Source organism: Vidua chalybeata, chromosome 12, assembly GCF_026979565.1.
Source record: "Vidua chalybeata isolate OUT-0048 chromosome 12, bVidCha1 merged haplotype, whole genome shotgun sequence".
In the NCBI taxonomy this organism is placed as follows: Eukaryota; Metazoa; Chordata; class Aves; order Passeriformes; family Viduidae; genus Vidua; species Vidua chalybeata.
In genome coordinates, this window is record NC_071541.1 from 15,954,994 (window position 1) to 15,980,235 (window position 25,242).

Consider the following 25,242-nt stretch of genomic DNA (forward strand, 5'->3'; position numbering starts at 1 on the left):
TGCTGCTGCTGGCAGACATTCCCTAATAAAGCAGTGCAAGGACACCATTCCCTGTGCTTGTCTGCAGGGCTCAGCACAGCTGAGTGCAGTGTCCAGCAAGCTCTTCATGAATGAACACTGACTTGCCTTGAGATTCCAGCAGGATTTTAAAATATTAAGCATCTAACAGACCACACTGCAGCTTCCTGGGGAAGGGTCCAACTATTTAATCTGCTTTACTACTGCTTTGATATCATAACAGCAAATGGATCATTCAGAGCTGGAGAGTCACTTAGAAAGCACTTCTATTGCAAAAAAAAAAAAAAAAATCTTGATAAATAGCAGAAATTGTGTAGAATGTAGAAAAATGTATTCAGTTTCCTGGGCACAAATGGAGAATAATTGATTTGGCAGCAAATCAGAGGGAAACTGGAAGGTGGCTCTGTGTGCCAGAGTCACAGTGAAGAGCTGGATGTGGTTTCTCAGGAGGCATCATCATTTTGGATATGTTGATGGGGCTTAGAGTCTCAGATCTAGAACTATGCCAAAGCTTGTCATAGATTGTGCAGTCACTGGCTATTTTCTGAGCCTGAGATATGGACAGGAAGAAATCCCTTTAATGGGTAGCAGGAGAGACTGAAGCTTTGTATTAGATTCATAGAATACCAGGCTGGAAGGATCATCCAGCCTTTCTTGGCAAAAAGGAAAAAAAAAATCCATCTAATAAGAATAGTACAGCAATGTAAAACTCCTAACAAAAGAGTGTGCTGAGATGCTCTTAAAGGAAACAAAAAAAAAAAAAAAAGAAGGGGAAAAAAGGACATTTTTGGAGGTAATTTTAGTTTTTTTGTTATTCCTTAACTACACAAGGCAGTTAAGGACTACATGTGGATGTAGTCATGGACTGCAGAGGACAGAAAAGGCCCTGAAATATCCTTTAAAAAGTAGCAGTCATGGTAGAGTACAATGCCAAGGAGAGTGACTTAAGAATACAAGTGAAATGTTGGGATAACTTGGAAGTAGATTAATGAAATGTGAAGCCTTTCATCTCTCAGACACTGGTTTTAATTTAAACTGGGTCAGTGTGAGATTTATCTTGTAGCAGTAGGTATTCACGATGATCAGATGGCACTTCATGGAGATTTATACCAGAATGGAGTCATGCAAGTGTTCCCTGGCAAGTTGTGACTGACTAACCCAGCTTGAGTTCCACATCAGGGTTTGTCCCTCCTGCTCTCTAGCTCCATGTTAACCCCTTCACTGCCTTTGCATGTTCATCAGGGTGGGCTTTGCCTTCCATGTCATGAACTTTGAACTGAGTATTCAAACCTGGTTCCAATAACAGTAAAAGAAGCAGTAAGGCTGCTTGTAGTTTCAGTACAAGTATTCCTTCTTTTATTTTGTTGAGTTTAAATGCTAGAGCTATATACATTTTACAGTTTCTTTTTTTTTTTTTTTTTTTTTTTTTTTGTGTGGCTTTCAGAGAGAGGAAAAACTCTGGTTCAGAAGAAACCCACCATGTACCCCGAATGGAAATCAACTTTTGACGCCCACATTTACGAGGGCCGGGTGATCCAGATTGTGCTGATGAAAGCAGCAGAAGAGCCACTGTCTGAGGTGACTGTGGGTGTGTCAGTGCTGGCAGAACGGTGCAAGAAAGGCAATGGCAAAGCAGAGTTCTGGGTAAGGAAAAAGATTCATTCCTCAGAATTGCTGACCTAGTTTTGTTTCTTTCAAGCTGAATGAATGCCTTGTGCCTTTTAGGCTTACAGATTTTCCTAGGTCAGTAGAATCTCTCTAGTTTGTATTCACCTGTTACACTTGGGGCTTTTTTTCACACTTTGATTTCTAAGACAAGAGCAATTATTCAGAAGAGTAAAAGCTAATAGTGATCAGTTTTAGCCAGTTTAGTGGTCTCAAACCCTCTGCTTATTATCCACAGAACAGGTACCACATTGACATCATCAGTGTTAAACTTCCTCTGTACAACCTGTCATGACTTGGACATCGTGGCCAGCAAAGAGACCACTTAGCACAGCCTGTAAGGTTATTTTTGTGTGTGGAGACACAGCCTGGCATTAGTAGCTGTAACTGAGGTCTTGGCCTTCTGTAAACTTTGCTGAACAAATGTTCTGAGTGTCAGACACTGCCTTAGAGATGAGCTCACTCATTATCCCAGTAGGATGATGGGATTTCTGGGGATATGTTCATGGGTGTATCTAATGTAACTGTGGTTTGCTTTCATCTGGGGACTGGATTTTTCATCCCAAGTTGTATTTAGTGTAACCCAGGGGTACTTTGATCTGTGCTGAAATGAAGATTAAGTCACTCTTACATGGTTAAGGGTTTCTTATCTTTTATGAAGGCAGCAGTTTAAGAATTAGTGGCTACACTCTTAGCACAGGAACTGACCTCAGCTGTTGGCTTAAAAGGCACTTATTTTTTTTGCTGGTCTGTAGAATTTGCCACAGAAACCATGTGTAATGGTTTTGAGGAGGAAAGGAAAATAAATTTTGATTATACCACTTTTTTTCATTGCCAGCAACAGCATTTGATATCACTATGGTTTGTACTCTCAATAAACACATAAAGGATTGTATAGACTTCTTTTAAAACTGGGTTCCTGTGCAGATTGAGTATACTCACAGTAAAAACAGAAGCCAACAAACTTCTTTGGAGAAACGGGAAAGGGACGTGGACAAACAATGTGAACTCTGACCATGCTGAACTCCTGGGGACACATCAAAGCAATGCAGCACACGAGGAAAAGCAGGAGCATAAAAGCCCCTGACTCAGCTGCAGTAGCGAGATATGGAAGAGGATTGCAATCAAACAGTTATTGAATAGTCTACTTTGATACCCTAGAAAGAGCTGTTTAAATTTCTGAGAGATGCAGTCAACCACACACTTCACTGTTGCTATCTTTCTTTCCACAGCTTGACCTTCAGCCTCAGGGGAAGGTGCTGATGGCTGTGCAGTATTTTTTGGAAGATGCAGGTATTGTCAATAGTTTATTTTCAGACAGTTATGTGAAAAAAGGTGGGGTTTTTTTTTTTTTTTTTTTTTTTTGCAGAACACAGGATGTAGCTTACAAAAAAAATCACCTGATGTACTGAGTAGAATCTTATTAATTAATTGTATTAATTTGCTTTCTAGGTGTTTGGGTTGGTTTTTTTGTTATATGCACTCATGGCAGGATTTGTTCATTTCTAAATGCTGTTGCATTTAGGCACTTTTGGATCTTTAATATGTCAATTCTCATGTTTTGATGTGATAGAAAATATATTATCTGTTCCTTTTTAGGTGCAAAGAAGTTGAATCTCTTGCTCCAGCTTATGTGGGAAAATTTTTTTATGAATTGGAGCATTGGGTCTGAGTTTCCTGGGATTCAGACATCCTATTCACTAATTACAGAAACTGATTGTAGGAATGAGTGAATGGTTTAGTATTAAAATGCAAATCCAATGAATGATCTGACATACCAATTTAAAAAGTGTACAGCCTGTCTGTTCCAGAAAGCTACACAGGCTCTTTGGATATTAACTAGGAGGGAAGCTTCAAGTACAGTAATAAACCCAAGATAAGCCCAAATTTTGGTGTGGATTTGTGTATCTGGGGAGTCCTTTCCTAAAGGAAATGCTGTAAACCTCACAACGTGCTCAGCTTGTACTTAAGCTTTTCCCATGCTAGAAGTCATGAAATCCTTATTTTTTGGAATAATATTGTAATTATAATTTAACTGGTCTGCCAGATTAGCCTACCAGTCTTATAAGTTTTAATAGTATGTGTTAATAAATAACTGGAAAGACTAAACAGGAAATTTTGAAGCATGGATGGGTTTTTTCCCCCACAGACATTTATAGAAGGAGCACAGTTCTGCTCTCTAGAATAAGTTCATTGAGAAGATACCATACTTTTTTGTACTTTCTGTGCAGAAGATACTGAAGATAGAATGTGATGTGCATAGGTTACATTTCAGAGGTGATGTTTTATCTTTGTGATGGCAAAAAACCCAGCCTATATGTTTGTTGCTTTGGTGTCTACAGAAAGTCAACACTTTAAAGCAAAATTTTTAAAAAATACTGGGATTTTAAAGAGTCTGTAAGTGAGAGCTTTTTCTCAAGTTTGCATTTAAACTGGTATGAGCCATTATATGAGGAAATATTTATCTTGGGCTTTGTCATAGTTTCCTGTGCAAGGCTGTTTCATGGGGCAATGGTACTCTGATCGTAGATATTTAATGTGATCTAGAGAAATCCATTTCTCCTGGACACCCAGAAGTTTCTCAAGAAAACCTGTACAAACCCAGTTTCTGTATTTTCAGTTGTTTATTTAATGAGGCTGAAGCATATTTCCTCCTCTCCATGCAGACATATGGAAAAGTAGAGATGGCATAAGTGAAAACCTTCCATAATTTATTATTAGCTGTTAGCAGGAAGGTAATACTTGTGTGCTGAAAGCACTACATTAATTTTACTCAGTAATCAAAATAACTTTAAAATAGATACAATGTTCCTGCAGTTCTTTTCATTGCCTGTATTAGGGATTGCAGATGGTGGTGGATGAAGCCTAAATACCAAACAGATCATTAAGTCATGCATTTATATTCTAATTGGCAAGTTAATATTCACATCTTACTGCACTTTTTTGACCTTTTACTTTGCAATGAGTTCCTATTTACCTTCTCCTTTATATGAAATTAGTCACCAATACATTTTTGGTAACTGAACTACAGAGGTGGTGGAAACTGCCTTTCAAGACTTTTATACATCTACATTTTGTGAAGGAAAGTCACTCAATCTGATATTTTAATGTGAACACTGCAAATATCAATACATTTTAACAAACTACTCCTCCTCAAGGTTGCAAACCTCCCTTATGTCAGTGTGTAATGCTGCTAAATAGGCAAACACTGATTTTTTGGCTCATCATTGCACTACTGTAAATGTTGTCTCCAGTTAAATCAGCATTACTACTGTGAGAGCATAGAGGTTTGCTGGTTTATTGCAAGAATGTTTGTGTCAAGCTCCATTCCCCACCTTGCTGAACCCCTCAGTTAATAGCTGAAGCTCAGGACAGTTCACATTCCATCCTATGCACTTGTCACTTTGCTCTCCCTCTGACCTGCCTTTGCATACTGATCTCTATGGTAGCTGTGTTTCTAAAATTCTAAAAAAGGCTTGCTCTGAAACTGGTATTTCAGTTGTTCCTTGGTTTATTCAAAGTATTCCCTGGTTTATTCTATTGCTGCCATTTGTATCTTTGAGTTATAGGTGCTACCCTTTGTTTGAAAACCTCCAAGCACTTCACAAAAGTGACTGATTCTTTCTGTGGCTTGTTTTGCAAACTGAAGCTACTGCTTTTCAGACCTTTCTTCTAAGTAGCAAACATTCTGCTACCTTTAGAGAAAGCTGCTTTTCTCTGCTGCAGTGGTGCAGAGCAGAGAAATAAGAATGTTATTGCTCCATTAACAGGTATATTCCTAGAAAACAAAATCACAAAATAAGCTGGTATTAATGGTTCTTCCATGGTAGACTACACTGAGACTTTTCATTTGCATATTCTTTTTCCAGATTGTGACCTGACCAGTTAATTTAGAATATGAAAAGTCTTACCAGTCTTAGTTTTTTTTTCTTCCTAGACCTTATAAAATGGGGACTGCAGAGCCCTGACTTAGAACTGTCAAGGAACTTTTTTGTCTTCTGTCCCGTGATTTAAATATGAGCTTGTGCTGGAAATTCAAAAGCTTTTCTCCTGGTGTGTGAAATGCGAGAACAGGGTGTCAACCTCAATTTTAATTTTGAAATTTGCTTTCCTTCTACTCCTCCTTCTCTTGTTGTAGTATTGAAGCTAGATTATAATTCTGTAAAGCAGCTTTAGTTTTAATAGGTGGGAGTTGAACTAAGTTTAATGCTTTGCTTGATCTTTGTTTATTCAAATGTGGTTAATGACCTCCTCATGTAAGAAAACGCAGAACCTCACTCTCCTGAGTGTCTTGTGCAGTGTTAGCAGCTTTGGGCTTGGGTCTTGGGTTTGAATTCTGAATTGCTGTTTTCCTGGCTACAGCTTCCTGCAGAAAGGGGCAGTGAAATTTTTCCTTAAAATGCCATTAGAAGTACCAGAAGGTGAGTAATTTACATGCAGACTTTTGATATCTCAATTCTCTGAATGCTGGGAGAGGGACCTGAACCAGAGAGCTGCATATATTTTGAATATCTTGCTCTCTGTGTGTTGAGTGTTGGGGAAGCATGAGACTTCAGCATTTTTCTGAGTTATCTGTGAAAAATACTAGGGTAAATAACAGATTTGCCATTTCAGTCTGAATATTGTATGAGCCTAAAGTAAGAGTTGAAGAAAGTATCTCTACGAATGAGGTGCGTTATGGAAGGATGGTCACATTTTTAATAAATAACAGTGATGAGGGCTGAAGAGCCAGAACTGAACCTTATAATTGCACATGGGGATGTTGGTATGATTTAATCACTTAACTGAGAAAATGCCATTTCTAGAAATTTGGCTAATGTGGAGGTTATTCAGTGGCACCTCACATCTCCTTTAATCTGCAGCAGAAGTGCGATTGCATGAATTGAACAAAAAAATTCTGCAGGCTTTATCTTCTGATATTCCTCTCAGATAATCAGACAGTTGCAGATGTAGTGATTGCATGGATAGCAGGTTGGTGTGTCTGTGGTTCCTAAGGTAGCTAACATGTTGTGTGGAGCACAGAAAATCTGATATAGTTTGTACCTTCAGTAGAAGTTTGAGATGCTTGAAATCTGTAGCTGTATATTGAGGTGCTGTATCTGTTGGTTTTACTGTGTAATTTGAAGAAGAGAAAAGACCCATTTTCCAGTTTATTCCTGGTTTTATTATCACAAATGAGATACCAAAGGTCTCTGCAGAAGCATTTAGCAAAACACTGAGCTGTAAAACAAGAGCTGTGTACACTGAGCACGGGCTGTGTTCACACTGCAGCTCCGGGTGGGTGGGAGCACCACAAAGGCTGGAGTGTGTTTGGTTTTTGGGGTTTTTAATCCTGGATTGAAAAGCAGGGCTTGTTAAAGCTGGTGTTTTGTTTTACACTTCTCTACCAGGCCATTGGTGTCAGTGATGCCTAGGAAAGGTTGCACACATACCCTGAAGTAGCTGCAGAGCAGCAGCAGCTCAGGGCCATGGCAGGACTTCATCCTGGATTTGTTCAAGGCCAGGCTGGATGGGGCTCTGAGCAGCCTGGTCTAGTACAAGTTATCCCTGCCTGTGGCAGGCATTGCAACTAAATGCTCCAACCCAAACCTCTTTAGAGGGGTAGCACAAAGATCAGAATGATTTGACATAGCAAGTTCATGTCACAGAACTGTAGGCTTTTGGGGAACTTCTACTTCTGTAAATGGTTTCTTGGGATTTTTGGGTTTGGTTGGGTGGGAGTTTTTTTTAACAGATGATCTTTCTCTAGGACCAGGTTAAAGAGCAGTATGTCTCTGAGACAGTCCATACTGGGAAAGTCTCTTTGTCAGGAACAAGCTTTCCCTTTTAATGATTGCTCTGAGAGATTAATATTTTTCTTGACCTGAAGGTGCACTTAACTTTCAAACAAAGCCAAGTGCAAGGCTGCAGAACAGCAGAAGGAGACAGACACTGAACAGAAATGTTAGTGGTGTTTGTAATTAATTATAAAGTTTCAGACAAATCTCAGCCTGAGCAACCAGCTCAAAAAATGCCTTTCCTGTCCCTGTTTGAAGTCTGGTTCCCAGACTCTGACAGTAGCACTGTTCTCTTTCCTCTTCACGAACAGCACCATGAAATAAGCAGGTTAAAATGAAAAATGAACTCTGAAGAGGGTAAATATTTTTTTGCAATTCTTTCTTTTAAGAAAAACGAGTAGGGTTATCCTGAGGTTTTCCTTTGTCTTTGGACTTTTGAGGTTCAATTGAGACAACGTGATATCTCACCTTGAGGTTTATTACAGCTCAGCAGAGCCCCAGCACGATTACTGTAGTAAATGTTTTCCAGGCAGTGGGTTGGGTGTTGTGTGGCTGTGGGGACTGTGAAATGTTGAGCAGGACAGGCACTGCAGCTGAACAGAGAATGCAGGGGGTGTTTACAGCAGTCCGGGGAGCTCACTGCCAATTCCCAGCCCTGCCTCGCGGTTTCTTCAGCACAGAGGAGTTCTGGGCGTTTGTGTCAGATCAGCTGCAAGTTTTGAGAAGGGACCTTGAAATAGATGAACATGTCCGTGATAAATATTAACCACAGCTCTCAACAGAGGAAATAGATTATGTTTAATGGTGTGTGCTGGGTGCAGAATGATTCATGTCAACCCCAGGCTGCAGAGGTCACCTGGGCCCTAGTTGCTGATTCAGCTGTTCTGTACCTGCTCTTGCTGACCATGTGCTGGTTCATGACAAGCATTTCATTTATGGAAATCCTGGCTTGCTTGGAGGGGGAAGCAAAGTTTTTCCATTTGTGTTTTTCCATACCCCTTGTGTATCTCCACCCTGCATCCATACAGCTGTTGTGAAAGTTACTTCCCTGCAATTCTTGATTGTCTCTGCATCTCTGAAATTAAGCCTTTATTCTCCAGTTAACTCCACTGCTGGCTGAGCTGCTTAAAACTTTTCTGGAGCAATACACATTAAAGACAATTTACACATTAAAGATAACTTGTTAAACATGCCCATAGTAAATTGAAATTATGCCATAATTTCAGAGCCACCTCAACTCCTGATGAACCTTACAGCTGCTCTCCAAAGCCCTCAGCTGCTTCTGAACCAGACAATGTTTTCAGCTATTCTTTGCTACAGTGGTTGGTTTTGGTAAAGGCATCGAACAAGGCAGCTGGTTGTAAAGTCTGTGTGTCCTCACATGCAGATTTTGAGGTTTTGCTGTGCTAAAGGAGTCTTCCCCATTAAAATATACCTAGGGAAAACATGCAAAATAAAAAAAAAAAAAAGAGGGAAAAAAAAAAAACCCAAAGTGATTAGGTTATATAACTACCCTCTCAAAGAAATAAGTGTCAGTCTCATGTATTTCTCTTAAGTTTGATGTCAGGGCTTCAGACAGGGAGGAAACACTGGTGTATCCCTTAAATTAATCAAGTTTTGTCAGAGACTTCTGCACAGAGTATCAGCAATACTAAATTGCTCCAAGTATTTCAGCATGAGGTGTTTGTTCCTCACTAAACACTTGGTTTGCTTGTTATGGACTTTAGAAAGGCTTTTGTCTGGTAATTTGCTGCATCACAGGTGATCTCCTCAGAAAACTGCCATAAAGCAAAAGGCCTTTCTCTGCTTCCTTGCTGTTACTGATTAAATCTCCCTTACCAAGACATCCTTTACTGCAGCAAACTATGTGAAGTACTGCTGCCTCTTGAGCACCTTGCTTCCCTTGCACCACACCAGTGTGGTTTCCCTGAAGCATTTGGGCAGCAGTGGGTGAGGTCTGTGTGTTTGCTCAGCAGGATTAAACAGATAGCACAGTTTGCAGACTGCCACAAGCTGGAGTGCAGCAGCTGATGAGTTGGTGTTGGGTGAATTCAGCAGCCTGTTTGAACAAGGCAAAGGAATCCTGTTCCTGGAGGGGCAGGGGTGACTCAGGGACTGTCACAGTGCACACTGGAAGGTCCTTTCAGGGGCTGTCAGGATGGCTTTTTCTCTGAACCAGGTGGCCAGTTTCTCAGAAAAGTACATTAATACCTAGTGGCAAAACCTGGAGACCTTTTCTGAACTTTCTTTTCACTAATATGCTTAATCTTTCCTCAATATCAGAGCTGATGATGCCATTTCTTTTCTAAGACAGCACATGCTGCTGCAGTGTGGCTGCTGCTGGCTGTGACAGATAAATTAGTTTAGGACACTCAGAAAGGTGGCACATGACAGATTGTATTCCAGGTTCAGCAGTCTGTTGGAATAGCAGTGGTGGCAGCCAGCTAAAACAAATGACAAGAACCAAGTGCATCTAGCAGCCAGAAAAACAGAGCCCCTGGGTAACTTTGTAGTAAGCTCAGGCATTGCAGTGAGTGTGACTTGGCAAAGGACACGAATCTGCTTCTGTCAGTGCTGAAAGCAAGGCTCCCCCTGATAGTGATAAAAGGCAGCAATGCAACAAAGCTAATTAAAAAAATGATGGGAAAAATGCTCCTCTGGCTTTTTCCTTACTCCATTGCTGTGGAAATTCCCAGCCTGCACACAGCAAGATGCTGTTGCCCTCAGCTTTACAGCATTTTGTAAACTATGTCCACATTTCTTCCAGGCTAGGACCCACAAGCTGCTGGCCAGAACTGATGGAGTTAGCAGTTGATCAGTTCCTCGTTTCCAGCTCAAGCCTTTATCTTTTCCTGCTGGATAGGATTGTCCCTCAACAGCTCCTTTCAGTTGACAAGAAATGTGTTCTCAAGTTAAATCACCAGTTACCCAGTCTCTTGATATACCTGCATTAGGTTACCTCTGCTACAAACCCCTATGACTTCAAAAATGCCTAAGACTAAATAGTCTGAGTTTGTGTCTCAGTCTTACAGCCACAAATTCGCATTTTTGTAAAAGAAACTCAGAAGCTTCCTTGGAAATGACTGAAAATAACCATAGCCTCTGATGGGGACCTGTATGAGCCAGCTGGACTTGGAGCCTGAGAATTTGTTTGTTGTTTTATTTCTTGGCTTAGTGCTGCATGTGATTTCTATGTGATCCAGTATTAGATGCTACAGTAGATGGGAGCAGGCAGTATTGTTATAATACTGAATAATTTGATTCCATGGGGGCTGGGAGGGGAAAGGAATGAGACTGGGACTCGTGGAAAGATAAAACATTAATGTTATAAGGCATGAAAATGGAAATGTCTGACTGAAAATCTCATTTGTCCTTGCTGCTTAATGATCCTGGAGGCTGGAAGAAAGTCATCTTCCAGTAGAATGGTCCTGTGGTCACCCACAAGGTCCTGCAGCAGTTCATCTGAATTTCTGCTGTAGTCCTAGTTCAGGAGGACATGTGGAGCAGCAGCATGGAAAGGGTTCTGCTGACCTTCCTGTTTCTAATAAAATACTTACTCATATTAAGCAAAAATCACAGAACAGAAATCATAGATTTTTTTTTTTTCAAGGAACAATGGTGGTTGTCACTTCTCTATCAAAACTGTGCTCCATCCCTGCTCTGTGCTCTCAGTTCATCAGCTGAAGGTTTTTCTGTGTGGGCAGGAGTGGGAAGCACTTGCAGAGAACACAGGGACCCCTTGGGAAGCAGTGTGTGCACCTGTACTACTCCTGATGGACTGAAAGGATGCAGGTGTAAAATGAACAGAAACAGGAAAACAAACTGAACATTTGGGAGAAGCAAATATTAACCTTTGTAATACCTAGCAGTATTAAAAGTGTGTCTTCTTGTGTCCCCCCCAGACTGCAGACAGTCGATGAGGGAAGAGGAGGGGACAGTAACTATCAACAGGAGAGGAGCTATCAAGCAAGCCAAAATCCACTACATCAAAAGTCATGAATTTATCGCCACCTTCTTTGGACAACCTACATTTTGCTCTGTCTGCAGAGACTTTGTATGGTAAGAAAGAAAATCTAAGCTTCCCCCAGCTCCAAGGGCCAAATTACTGCAAAATTTGCTTCAGATATACTGAGATGAAACAAGACAAATAAATTTGTGTTGGGCAATTGAAGTTATATACTCAATAAAGGTATTTTTATACCTAAGAGAACCATAGTTGTCTTTCACACTGAGAAATAGAGCTTGAACATTTTTGCCACTGAAATAATAGGCAGAAACTCCATCAGCATCAAGTGATATCTGGCCATGATCATCAGCAGCTCTGCCACAGGAGAACAAAGAGGGGTGGGTCTGAAAAATAATGGCCAGACTTTGAGATGTGAAGTGACTGATGGCAGCCTAGAGACCCACAGAGAAGTTGGATCCCTTTCATAGTAAAGCTGGTTTTATCCTAAATTAGGTGGGGAGGATTTTCCATGTGATTGAAAACTTGTTTCTGGGTATTCCTCCTGGTTTGCTGGTCTATCAAATACAGGACCTTATCTTCTAAACACTGCTGTCCTAAGACAGAGGATTCTCATTACCAGAACTTAGACCTATTTATTAATTGGTTGTTTGACATGGAGAAAATAAACACCAGACATCTATTAGTCCAGGAAATGTATTGATTTCCCTTTTTATAATTTGTTTTTCAGGGGACTCAACAAGCAGGGATACAAATGTAGACGTAAGTTGATTTTTTTTTTTTTAATCTTATGTTGCTTTCCACATGAATCTGGAGATCTTAAAAAAATTCTGTAAATATGCATGGGACAATGCATCATCACTATGGGTAGTAGTAGAAGTTAAATATCAATTTTGCACAATAACCAAAGGAACCTATGATTCCTACCTGGGATTTCAGTATCAAGATTTAGACTTAGCTATTCTTCTCAGAAGTGTGTGATGCTATTGAAATGTTGCACTCATTTATGACAGCAGTTTTTTGTGAACCCTTTTCTAAAGTGAATTACAGCTATTGAGAGGTTTTACAGCTGAATTGAAAATCACCTTTGACTTGGCATAGATCTGTGCATTGCTCCAAGCAGAGAGGAGCTATCAAAGGGCAAATCTCAAAAGCATAATACTGTCCTTCTGTTATCAAATGCTGGGGGCATTGCTGATTTCATTTAGAAATAAAGTTTATGGTAAAAGAAAAGGGGCGGAGGAACCAGCTTAAAAAAATATTATAATCTTGATAGAAAATGAACTTCTGGTGTATATAGTATGATGGGAAAGGAGTGTGATTTTCACATTCTGCCATTAAATGCAAACACCTCATCCCACGTATTTATTATCTGAATGAATCCTTTTTTTTCCCTTTTGCATGTCTTGAAGAATGCAATGCTGCTATTCATAAGAAATGCATTGATAAAATCATTGGGAGGTGTACTGGTACTGCAGCCAACAGCAGGGACACAATGGTAAGAGCTGAAACAATATATTTAGAGTGTAATTATGTAATTAAACATTGCTGAACTAACAAAACCTCGTACAGAAGCTGACAACTCCATCTGGGAGATGTTTGGCTGTACAAACCAAGGTTCTGTCTTTGTTTAAAGTTGTGTAAAGTTCTGTAACAGGCAGCAGGCAAAGCTTCCAAGTAAGCAAAGCAGCTGAGAGCTCTGAGGAGTGGGTGCTGTGTGTGGGCAGAGCCATCTCCCTGCTGGGGAGGGAGCAGGGCTGAGGTGGAATGGTTGTGCCTGTGCTCAGTTCCAGAAGGAGCGCTTCAACATCGACATGCCCCACCGCTTCCGCGTCTACAACTACATGAGCCCCACCTTCTGTGACCACTGTGGCAGCCTGCTCTGGGGGCTGGTCAAGCAAGGGCTCAAGTGTGAAGGTGAGGAGGAGGAGGGAGCTGGCAGCTCTCAGTGTTTTTCCAGTGTTCCCCCACTGGGTCTGCTGGTGGTCGCGTGTAGGGTGGGATTCGTCTCATCCATATGGGGTTAAAAAGCTTTTGTACAAAAGAGAGACACAGGCACTGGGCTCATGGGACAGCTCAGCCAAGGTGAGCTATTGGAGGAGTCAGGAAACGCTGCAGAGGTGTAATCTTGAGCATTATCAAAATTACTGCTTTGGTAGTAGCTGAAATTTGGAGACTGACTCAGCACAGCATCTCAAAGTGCATTCAAAGCATTTACTGTAAATACTGCTTTTATAATTCTCCCACAGAAAGGCAGTATGATCCTTATTGTCACAGATTTTGAGAATAAAGTAATGATGATTGGAGGTTTTTCCCTTGTGAAAGGGAAGGGAAAAACCTTCATGTGTTAAAGGATAAAAACTGCAATTTTGGTAGCAATGACAGGTCCATGTCCAGTCTAATTTTAAAAGAAGGTTTCTGAACTGCACAGAACAGCCCTCTTTGTTGTAATGTCAGTATTTTCCTGATGCTTGATAACAATCCTTACATTTATTTTAGAATGTGGGATGAATGTGCATCATAAATGCCAGAAGAAGGTGGCAAACTTATGTGGAATAAACCAGAAGTTGCTAGCTGAAGCTTTAAATCAAGTTAGCCAGGTAAGCTTTATTGCCATTTCTCAGGTAATGACTTGTTTTCAGAGCATTCGTGGGTTTCCACATCATCTTTTATGGGAAACTGTATTTGGAAAAGAGGAAATGCAAACAGCTTTGTCTTTTTTAATTTGACACTTAGAGAGACTAACAAAGATATCAATAGCCTGAAACTGAAATAAGGAAGGGGTATGCCACTTAAACAATTTTTTAAAAGGTGTGTGGCTTCCTGAAATCCAATTTTGTTCTTCTGCAGTGCCAAGATTATTCTGTTCATTTCTGTTTAATGGGTTAATCAGTGGCATCATAATGCTGAAAATCTGTTTTTACATGCTTCAACTTTAAAATTCCACTTGAATGATAGAATTAAGTGAATAAGGAGAAATATACCACCTGGTCTCATTTTTTATTCATCTGATATAAATATATATACACAAACACAGAAAACCCCTCTGGCCCTATAGCTTGCATTGTTCATCTCCTGCTGCAGCATGATTCTTTTGTGGTCAACGTCTGCAAATAAAAATTCAGACACAAGTTCTGAAATAAAACAGAGAAATATATCACAAAAGCCAACAGTGCTTCCTCTGAGATGTGTATTCCTAAGCTTTCACAGGATATTTACTTTGAAAACAGTGAGAGCTGTTGTGGCAGCTCTCTCATGACACAGGGGCTCAATCTTTTCATTACTGAAATTTGATCTCAGGGATCTCCCATATGTAAAAGTTGTTTTTCCCTGTGCTAAGGACAGATGTCACATCCAGATATGACTTCAGCATGTCAGTAAAACAGTGATTCCCATTTCCTCTTTCACATGAACAGACATCCAAGGGGACGTTTTCCCACAGTTCAGGTCCTTTCCACTGTGGTTGAAACCATTATACCTTTAATAATTTCACAATGAAAATGGAACATGGACTGTTCAGGAATTTCAGTGACTTATTTTCTTACAGTGAAGGAAATAAAGCGAATGGCTGATGTGAAGCTGTAAAGAAGGTGACTAAATAGTCTGTGAACAAACTTCTTGAGAAAGCATATATACTGGGAGTTGATAATTAAAAAGAAAGGCTTAGGCTGCCATCATGTTACATTTAAAGCTATTTACTCTATTTCTGAAGTAACAGTGCTAATATAATTTCAAATGTTGCCCTTTTCCCCAGAAATCTACACGAAGGTCTGATTCTGGATCTGTAGAAAGTGTTGGTATTTATCAAGATTTTGATAAGAAACATAAAGCTCCAGGAGGAGACACAACAGGTGAGGAAACAGACAATGCTTCAATACAGGCACTGACCTACCAGACAATTTAAGAAGTTATTCATTTTTGCCTTGTGTTAGACAATTTTTTTAATAAGTGCTGTTAAAAAAAGCAGCATGTCTTTCTTTTTACCATCTCCTGGCCACATGAAAAGTTTACCAGGACTTGTCCCTTATATTTCGGTTCACCAATAATTCCAGCAGCAGATGCATTGAAATGCTGTGTCAGTACCTCATTTTTATCCAGGGCTCTGAGTCCTGCAGGGTTCCTGCATCCCCTGAACTTTCCCCTCTCTGTTTTGCTCAGCAGATAACAGCGAGTATGATAAGCTCTGGGAGGTAAACACAACCAAACCAGTTCCAAGAGCTGCAAGGAGAAAATTCAACATAGACAGCTTTGTCTTCCACAAGGTGCTGGGGAAAGGAAGCTTTGGAAAGGTATGTGACAAACTGAGAGTTCAGGTGTCTGCCTGGCTTGATCTGCAATGTGATGGGCTGTTTCCTTTAACCAGAAGGTCTCACAGCTTTTTGGGTCAGTAATCTTCTAACAGAATTGTTTGTAGACATCTTTGTCAAAGACACTGGAAATTCATCAGCTGGATCTTGTGTAAACCCCAAAGTGATTCATTGTGCCCAGCAGTTTGTCAGTGTTTAGTACTGAGGCAGAGGAATTGCCCTTTAATGCACATATGCAGTGCAAATGGACATTTTAGTTCTGTTCCCTCCACACAGAAACAGCCTCACAATGCCCCAGTGCAGTGGCAGGGACGTTTGGGAGAGCAGTGTGACCTCCACAGGCTCTGTCCTGCTGTCTCTGAAGCTGCAGCTCTAGTGACAGACCAGGCTTTACATGGCTGCTGTTCATACACTCACCAGGCATTGACAGAAAAACTGCCTGTGGTACATGGTCCTTGAGCCCCATCTCCTCATCTGTGTCCAGCAGCTTCACCTTCCCAAACCTCCCTCATCTTTCCCATGTAAATGTATTTTTTAATTGTCAGTGCACCTGCTATGAACACCTTTGGCTTTCCCTCCCTGATAAATCAGCACCAGTCTTTCCTACACGTGCTGTACTCTCATCTTTTATTTCTTGTAGGTTCTGCTTGCAGAGCTGAAAGGGAAGAATGAATTCTTTGCTATCAAAGCTCTGAAAAAGGACGTGGTGCTAATTGATGATGACGTGGAATGTACCATGGTGGAAAAGAGAGTCCTGGCTCTTGCCTGGGAAAATCCATTTCTCACACATCTTTACTGCACGTTTCAGACAAAGGTAAGAAAAATTTAAATGGTGACAGCAGCACAACAGATTGAGCCTTTAATGGATGCTGATACCAGCAGTCAAATTAAAGTAATTTAGTGATGCAAGAATTAAATGTCCTTTTCCTGTGCTCTGTGCAATTCATGGGCCTAGTGGAAAGTAAATATGAGTATGCCCAAACATACCTTGATAAAGACAAAATAAAATCAGAAAAACATGTGTGCAATCTGGAATAAGAAGGAGTTTAAGTCCTTCATCTGAGCTTTACCCTCGGTGAGGGGAAAAGGATGACTTAGTAGGTCTGTTTCAGTGTGTATTAAGCCTAGAAACCCACAGAATACAGGATCAGCTATTTACATTTACAAGACCAGGCCACTCAACTCTGTAGGAGCCTCATAGGGGTGCATAAAACCAAAAATTCTTCAGGAGAAGATGGAGGTGGCTGCTTGGTCCTCTGCAGGCACATTGCTACTTCATTTATGGTTGGATAGCATCAGTAATTGTTCCATTCCCTGGTTATCTGCTAAAGGATCATTTGTTCTTCGTGATGGAGTTCCTGAATGGGGGAGACCTGATGTTCCACATCCAAGACAAGGGGCGTTTCGACCTCTACAGAGCAACGTGAGTCCTCAGCCCTTCATTCCCTACCTCCATGCATGATTTCATCTGTGGGTTTATGGCTTCTGGTTCTGTGCCCCTCCTTACCTGCAGTCAAGTTTCAGTGGCTGATGGTTGAAAATATGTTTCTAGGCACTGGTTGAATACAATGAAGTTCACTTGATGTGTGCAGTGGGGCTGTTTTAATTTAATTTAATAACAGTGTGGTGTTGTACTTTATGGGGTGCTTGTTCCTGGAGGTGCAAAATAAATTGCAACATAAGCCAGCACTGAAAAGCAAAAGGCACAGCTTCAGTGAACTTTAGGGACAGTATTCTGATGGGAAAAAATGGAAAACAGCATGGGGGGAAAAGATTCAACACTTATTTACTGCTATTGCTAAATTGACATGATAGTACAAAAAACTGTAGATTCCATGAGACGCTAATTAAATGGGTAAGCACTTTGTTTAGTAAGTGCACTTGTGTCAGTTATCTGTGACTTAAGTTTTCAGCTCCAGTGATCTTTAAAGGATGCAAAAATATTGTATTATTGTTACTTCAGCTATCATTTTTAGTTTGAGGTCAGTTTCTACTTCTCTCATCCAAACCCATGGGTGTTATAATGGCATCATTGAAGGGGTGGCATGTAAACCTTAAAAAGTAACAGTGCAGAGTACTGGACCTGTCTGTAAGCCCCAGGAAAATTACTTCTGTTACTGGCACTGCACTTAGAATTGTTGACTGGATGGGATCACAAGAAGTCTGGCATCAACAGCAGCCAGTTGTATAGGTCAGCTCCCTTCTCACTCTCCCCAGCAAAAATATGGATAAAGCCCCTCCATCTTACCTGCATGCCAGCAAGCATCTGTGCATCTGGCATCCTCTCCGGGTATATTCTGTGCTATTTGTTTTGGAGCAACATTCATCTGCTATACAGACATTGAAATAGTTTTCTATTTTTCCAATTTAAAAAAAAAGTATGCTTTTTGGGGCAGAGGGAAGCATGCTTTCAGATTTTCCTTCATGTCCCCTAGATTATCACCCCTTTCTTTTGAGGAGAGTGCCCCTGAAGTGATGGCATTTTTCAGTGTGTCTGTTGTGAGCAGGCAGGTGCAGAGGGAGATGGGTGAGGCCCAATTCTAACCTTGCCATTGGTGCCCAGTCCCTCCTGCAGCAATCCTGGAGGGCTGAGCTCCCAGTAGCTCTCTTTGAAAAGGCACGTGCCTATCCCTAAAACCATACAAAGACTGTTACTAAGGAGGACAGGGATGGTGTTCCCTGAGGGAAGTGGCATGAAGCCTTACAGCAGTTGCTGCCGTGTCCCCTCTGCTGTTTGGTGTTGGACACTGCCGATGTGTGGTGAGGGGATCACCTTGCAGGTTACAGCATCTGGCTGCAGAAACACAGAGACATTGGGATTTAAAGATGTGTACAGTGCTTCTCACTCCATGAAGAGATGCCCACAGCATTATTTTGGCTGCCTGCATTGACTGTTGTAACCGAGCAAAGATTAAAAGATGTTTTGGTCTTTTCAGGTTTTACGGAGCTGAAATTTTATGTGGGCTCCAGTTTCTTCACAGCAAAGGCATTATTTACAGGTGAGTACCAGCTAGCTCCAGGCTGGGACCTGGGAATTGTCTTAGCACTTCATGCATCTTTGAATTCCTGACTGATGTAACAAACACAAGCTGTTTGTCAGAGATCTGATGTAGTTCAAGGCCATTAATATGCCTGAGATGAATATTTGTGTGGTTTTTTCCCTGGCAACTGGAATGATGGAATGGGATTTGTGTTACACAAAAGCAGTTTTGTTTCAGTTATTTTCAAACACCACCTTCAAATCATGAGTCTAAGTAGTGTGGAGGTGAGGGAGAGGCTCCTTGAGCAAACCACCGAGGTGAAAGTTCCCTGCTTTTGCCTTCTGGTGAAACCACAACATTGATGCTTCTGCCTCACCAGGTTGAAGCATCAAGGGCCAAACCCTGATCCACTGCTGGTACTGGGAACTTCAGTTACCCAGGAGAAAAGACTGCCCTGTTCTTATGTGAAATTCTCTGCTCTATTTCAGCCCTTGGTAAGCAGAGGGCTGTTCAGTTTCTCTTCAGCCTGCCCTCCTTGGTATGTGCATTTGCAGCCAGATGGACAAAAAATGCAGCATGGTCAAAGGGAGGGAATGTAGCTTTTGGAAACTGCTGGGAAAAAAGCTCTTTCTTGGTTGAATAGTGTTGTTCTGAGAAAAGACATGACTAGGAACCTTCACAGGCCATGCCACAACACATGAGCTTGTGCTGTAACCAGAAGCAAGTCACAGGTAGTGTTAAGAGTTGGGCAGGTTTCAAACAATCCAATTCCTGCCAAAGGCTCTCAGAATCCAGCACAATCCTCCTTTTGAGCCCTGGAGCTGGTGCAGCACTGCTGTGTCAGCTGCTGGGGCATTCACTCTTGCCACCTTCCAGCAGCAACAGAAGCTCTGGCTGTGCTTCTGCATCTGAAAGCACATGTGGAGGATTAAATGGTCACATTCTATATATGCACCTCAGCCTCTTCTTTTCTTTGACAAGAGAGAATTCTTCCCTTGTCCCTCATGCCTTCAAAGCACAAAAGTACCATTTTGGATGGATTGTGTTGATGTTTTATTTTTCTGGAAAAGCCTTTGTGTGTGCAGTTGGAGAGGTGTTTATCAGTGAACAACCTGTGTGTATCTGATTACACAAACTACTTAAAGCACAACATTTTAAAAACACTTTTTGCAGAGACCTAAAACTGGACAATGTGATGCTTGATAAAGAAGGCCACATCAAAATAGCTGATTTTGGAATGTGCAAAGAAAACGTTGTTGGTGACAACAAGGCGAGCACTTTCTGTGGGACCCCTGACTACATCGCTCCCGAGGTCAGTATGGCACAAACACTGCTGGATTAGTGCCCTGAGGCACAAGAGCTGCTGTGATCAATCACATGTTTATAGACTAATAATTCAGAAAAGCCCAAGTCTAATTAGAGGTAAAAATCAGAGCAAAAAATTGTATCTGTGTTTTTTATAGAAGGTACTTGAGATTTTAAAATATTCTGTAGCTGTAGTTTAAAAAAATGTGGGTTTGGAAAGTTAAAATGCTCAGTTTTTTAAGAGATGGGAGTTAGGTGTAGCCAGCACACCCATGAGGCTCCTGCAGAATGAAACTATATGTGCACTGCAGATGGAGAAGAGAATTGTGCCTGTGCAAACAACCAGAATTCAAAACAAAAGGAGCTTTTAAGGGGAATCTCACAGTTTCATTCTGTGTGCTAGTTTTTGTTTTTATTATTTTTTTATCTCATTTGCAAAGCAGCTCAACTAAGGTATTTAGCTTTTAAAACTATAAATTATGTCAAATACTTCTGTAGGAATCTACTTTGCATCACTACTTGCTTCTCTCTTCATCCTGTAAAGAAACTAGAGAGGATGTTTTTTAAGTCTATGGTTATTTAAAGTTAAGGGAGAAAATTTCTGAATGAGAGCAAAGACCTGTCCATGGAGCTGGCCACATTCCCACAAACAGCAGCCTAGGGTAAAACCACAGCTCAGCATCACTGTCCACAATTTCCCGAGAGATGGATTTTTATTTTTCCCTAAGTGCTCTAGTCATTAAAGATTCTCTCTTGAAATACCTCTTGAAAAATCTCCTGATTTTGGGGATGTATTGCTGCTTCTTAGCCCTTACCTGTACCCCCTCCTGTGTGGCCCCAGATCCTGCAGGGTTTGCGGTACACGTTCTCTGTGGACTGGTGGTCCTTTGGGGTGCTGCTGTACGAGATGCTGATTGGCCAGTCCCCTTTCCATGGGGATGATGAAGATGAACTGTTTGAGTCAATCCGAGTGGACACCCCTCACTACCCACGCTGGATTACCAAGGAATCAAAGGATATCTTAGAAAAGGTAGGACTGATGATCCTTGGGATCCTGGTACTGTCTCTGTGCAGGGAGAGACAACTCTCCTAATAAAGGAGCTGTTATCAGCAAATTGCTCTTACAAAGGGAAAGCCAGGTCAAATTAATTCCTAATGCTCTGTTTGCTGCCAGCACCCTTAGTTGTTTTAACACCACACCTGTAATTCTTCCACTGCCATGTACCTTCGTAGCAGCTCTTTACTGGGTGTCTTCTCCTGCAGCTCTTTGAAAGGGATCCAGCAAAACGACTTGGGGTCACTGGGAATATCAGAGACCATCCTTTCTTCAAAACAATCAACTGGACAGCACTAGAGAAGAGGGAGATGGACCCTCCCTTCAGGCCAAAAGTGGTAAGTGGGCTGTTCTTTGTTCTTAGTAAACAGCAGCCCAGGGGTAAGGGGTATTCTGTACCTGCACAAAAGATCCCACTGCCATCTTCCCCTCACATTTTACAAATGAGAAAGTTGTGTATCTGTAAGCCCGCTGTTCTAGGATGGTTCAGTTATACACAGGTGCACTGTACTCCTCTGACTGCCCTGCGATCTTCCTGTTAAGACCATCTTCCTATTGCTCTCAAGGAGCTTTATGGATGAAATGTTCAGGAAAACCAACAGATAGCTTTGATCTCCGCTCCCCGCTGCATTGGAATGTTCACAGTTCCTCGCGGTTTGCTTTTCTGAAATGCTTTTCTTACTGCTGCCACATGGGAGGAGCAGCAGTAGCTCCAGGCTGCTCAGCTGCTACCTACTGCAGGCACGCTGTGCAAGCATTAAATCTCTGCTGCTTCAAACTCACCCAGGCATCTCCAAGGGGGAAAGCAGCAGCATTCTCTAAGCTACTGAACTTGGAATTTATGTACATGCCTGATGTTACCTGAAAAACCACCTGCAGAACAGACTGTAACTCAGTCTGTATCACAGCGGGATGATGCTGCTTCAGCTCACATGGTTAAAAACCCAAGCCAGTGTTTCTCCAGCCTGTTCCTAGAACAGGTGAAATGGTCTGGAGGCAACAGTCTCTTTAAAATGTATTCTATGGAGGAGAGCTGTCCCCTTCAAACACACAAGGTTTTGTGTTGCTTGTTCCCAGAGAAGTGGGAAATCTTTGGTGGTTTAGAGTGTAGAACAGTTTCTAGTTACATGAATATTTATGAAACGCAAAACAGCTGCTGTAGGGCATTGCTTTATTCTCTGAACAAGTACAGCCTGTAAAATGTTGTCAGGAATTTAAACATTTTAGTTAACGGCAAGAAATGTTGGTCTGCTGTGTAAGTTAATGCTGCATTACTTTTGTCAACAGATAATCTTTGGGTAATAACCTAGTGTTATCCCAAATCCAGGTTTCTTCTGCAAAGCAACCTGGATTTGGATTTTCTGTTGGTTTCCAATGAACAATAAGGAAGCGCCCAGTCAGAGTCTTACAGTCCTGTTAAAATAGGTTAAAATGAGATTTTTTTTTTCTCTAAAGCAGGGGAAGGAGGGAGGGAGCTAAAAGACTAACTTCACAACATTTTGTATTTAAGTAATTTGTTCTTGAAGAAAATCCAAAGTTTGTCTCAAACTTTCTTCCCTCTCTAATACAGAAATCAGCAAGTGACTACAACAACTTTGACAGAGAATTTCTGAGCGAGAAGCCAAAACTGTCTTACAGTGACAAAAACCTGATTGAGTCCATGGATCAGTCTGCATTTGATGGATTTTCTTTTATTAACCCAAAATTTGAACAGATCTTGAACAAGTAAGTCTCTGAACAGCTGGACTTTAAAGCAGGGTTACAAACCAGACTCCCAAGTGTTAATGCATTCAACGATGTCGATACTTCAGAATAATACACCGTAGTGTGATGAATTATGTTCAACTCCTGATTTATTGGCAGTGTTTTTATGCATGGTTGGGTTTAAGGTATGTGAATCATGTGCATTATTTTCTCTGTTTGGGAAAATGTAAATCTGTTTGGTACTTGAATATAGTTATGGTATATATATATATATGTGCTGTATATTTTGCTCGAGAGAAGACATTAGAGGACAGATGATGTCTTTCTAAAATGTGTTTGAGCCCTTGGTTCTTTTATTTGTCTTCAATTAAAAGAAAGTTTAATGTAACTTTCACTCATGGCTCTATGATTTTTAGCAATATACCATTTAACTCCAGTGGTCTTTAAAGTACAGTGAAAAAATAATGCTTGGTCAGCCCTGATCACTTTCTTAAAATATTTCTTGTTTTTGTGGAATAAACAAAAGGAAGTGTCAAGAGAAAGCAGAGATTCCTAGTGTAACACCAGCTGCTGTGGGAAACAGCTCAGAGGTGCTTTTGCTGAATAAATAAATTTATTCCAAGGCAGCCCAAGCGTGATACAAAGAGGCCTGAGCATCCCAGAGCAGCCCCATCCTGCCTGGAAATGCAGGTTTCTGCCACTAAATGCCACTTCCTGCTAACAGCCACAACATTCACAGCAGGACAGAACCCAGGTAATGACTGTAGTTACTTGCCTGCTCTGCCTGAGGAATGATTCTGTTTAACTGCCAAACACAAAATCCTTCTTCCAGTTTTATTTGTGCTGTGGCTCCTCTTGCTCACTGTTCGAAGGGCACAAAACCAGATCCTGCTGTCCTGCAACACCTACTTCTGAATTTTGATTTTTAGCCCTTAGAGAGAAAGAAAAACTAATGTAATTACTTGTAAAGCTCCTTCCAAAAGCTTCGCCTTGCAGTCAAGCTCATAAAATTCAGGATGAAGCAAGGTTTCTTTGCTTCTCAGGAGCTTTCTGTATCTTGTAACACTATTGCAAATGACTTGATTTTCTCAACACACTGAGCAGGCAGAAAAAATGTACATGTGTCAGTTCATCCAAGAGTTACAGAATGCTACAGAACTCTTGGGAGCACCCTGGAGCTTCTGGGTAATTTCAGACTGTTAATCCTGCTGAAAGAGCAGCAGAAAGCTGTAATACTTTGTAGAGATTCAAAATAGTACACTGCTGCCTTTGTTCTGCTCCTGAAGAACAGCTCTAGCTTAGTGCTATTAGTGCATTACTCAAGTAATGCCAGCATGACTTGGATGCCATCTGAGCCTGCAGCAGATTGAGGCTGGAAGGGGCAGAACACAGCTGGCATTTCCAAACAGCCAGGGCTGGCCTGCTTTATCAACCCCAATCCAAGGGGAACCAGCAATGCCCTGCAAGGTGCTGCAGGGAGAGCAGGAACCTGGGCTTCTCCCCTTCACATAACCTACAGAGTAACTCCTGGTTTGCCATTTGTCACAAGGTGAGTGCTGTGCCCTTGCACCTGAGCACAAACGCATTTCTAGGTAAGGAGTTCCAAATGTGGGTGCCAGCAGCAGTGGGTATTTGCACACAGAGAAGCTGTTATAAACTATAATTAGTAGTAAATATTCCTTGTGGGAATGCTGGCTCCCTGTACTCACCTGCTTTTCTGTGCAGTAAAAAGTGCCAGATCTGCTTAGGAGGCTTCACACAGCAACTCTTCCAGCTGGCATCTGACTGATGTACAGCAGGAGCATCTCCTGCTGCCACAGCTGTGCCCGACTGCATGGCACTCCACCCCTCCTCCATGGCAGCCCTGTCCTGCTCAGCCCCTGCCCAGGGCCCTGCACCACTGTTACCTGTGTTACAGCACAGGCACGAAAGCTCCACAGCCTGGGCAGCTCCTCCACCTCCCCTGCAGAACTGCTGCAGCCCAGGGCCACCTGTGAGCACCATCTGGCTTCACTCACCCATCGGCTCTGGGTCATCCTCATACTACAGGAAGCTTCAGCTATTCAAGGATTTTGTCCAGAAAGCAGCCTAAAAGCTCTAAAACAAACAAGTTACCGGCTCCCCAAACAGAAATACACAATGGAGTTAAAAAACAATTAAACCACTCCTCCCACCTAGCAGAGAAGAGACAAGTGGTTACCACCTGGGGGGCTGCAGTCAGCAAGACATGAAAATGTGAGTACACAATTCTAAAAGCACAAAGCAGTAATTCATTTTGTCCTTGTCATTCTGAAGGATAAGTACCCCTGCAAATTTAATGCCTTCCAGCTCCCCTCTGCATACAAACTTGTACTGACAGGCAGCATTTGGCTGTTGGTTTTCAGCTTTCTCAAAACACCAGCAGCATGTTTAAGACAATGTAAGAACAGTGTAGGTCTGAGAGGGTGGAAGCAGATCTTAATCCCAG

At 41.5% G+C, this 25,242-nt stretch overlaps 1 protein-coding gene across 2 annotated transcripts in view; it reads left to right on the plus strand.

The window, feature by feature from the left end:
- PRKCD (protein kinase C delta) overlaps positions 1-23,169 on the plus strand; it is a 60,581-nt gene extending 37,412 nt beyond the window's left edge. Inside the window, exons 3-18 of one of the 2 annotated variants that reach the window (XM_053954052.1) lie at positions 1,463-1,662; positions 2,916-2,976; positions 11,363-11,519; positions 12,155-12,186; positions 12,837-12,922; positions 13,212-13,341; positions 13,924-14,024; positions 15,179-15,275; positions 15,583-15,713; positions 16,372-16,545; positions 17,063-17,154; positions 18,668-18,730; positions 19,886-20,024; positions 20,859-21,047; positions 21,281-21,409; positions 22,642-23,169. In XM_053954052.1, the coding sequence (XP_053810027.1) occupies positions 1,463-1,662; positions 2,916-2,976; positions 11,363-11,519; positions 12,155-12,186; positions 12,837-12,922; positions 13,212-13,341; positions 13,924-14,024; positions 15,179-15,275; positions 15,583-15,713; positions 16,372-16,545; positions 17,063-17,154; positions 18,668-18,730; positions 19,886-20,024; positions 20,859-21,047; positions 21,281-21,409; positions 22,642-22,800 (1,940 nt within the window). In that variant the 3' untranslated portion in view covers positions 22,801-23,169. The remainder of the gene's footprint in view (positions 1-1,462; positions 1,663-2,915; positions 2,977-11,362; positions 11,520-12,154; positions 12,187-12,836; positions 12,923-13,211; positions 13,342-13,923; positions 14,025-15,178; positions 15,276-15,582; positions 15,714-16,371; positions 16,546-17,062; positions 17,155-18,667; positions 18,731-19,885; positions 20,025-20,858; positions 21,048-21,280; positions 21,410-22,641) is intronic. The other variant, XM_053954053.1, reaches the window with a different exon arrangement.
- Positions 23,170-25,242: the final 2,073 nt, after the last annotated feature.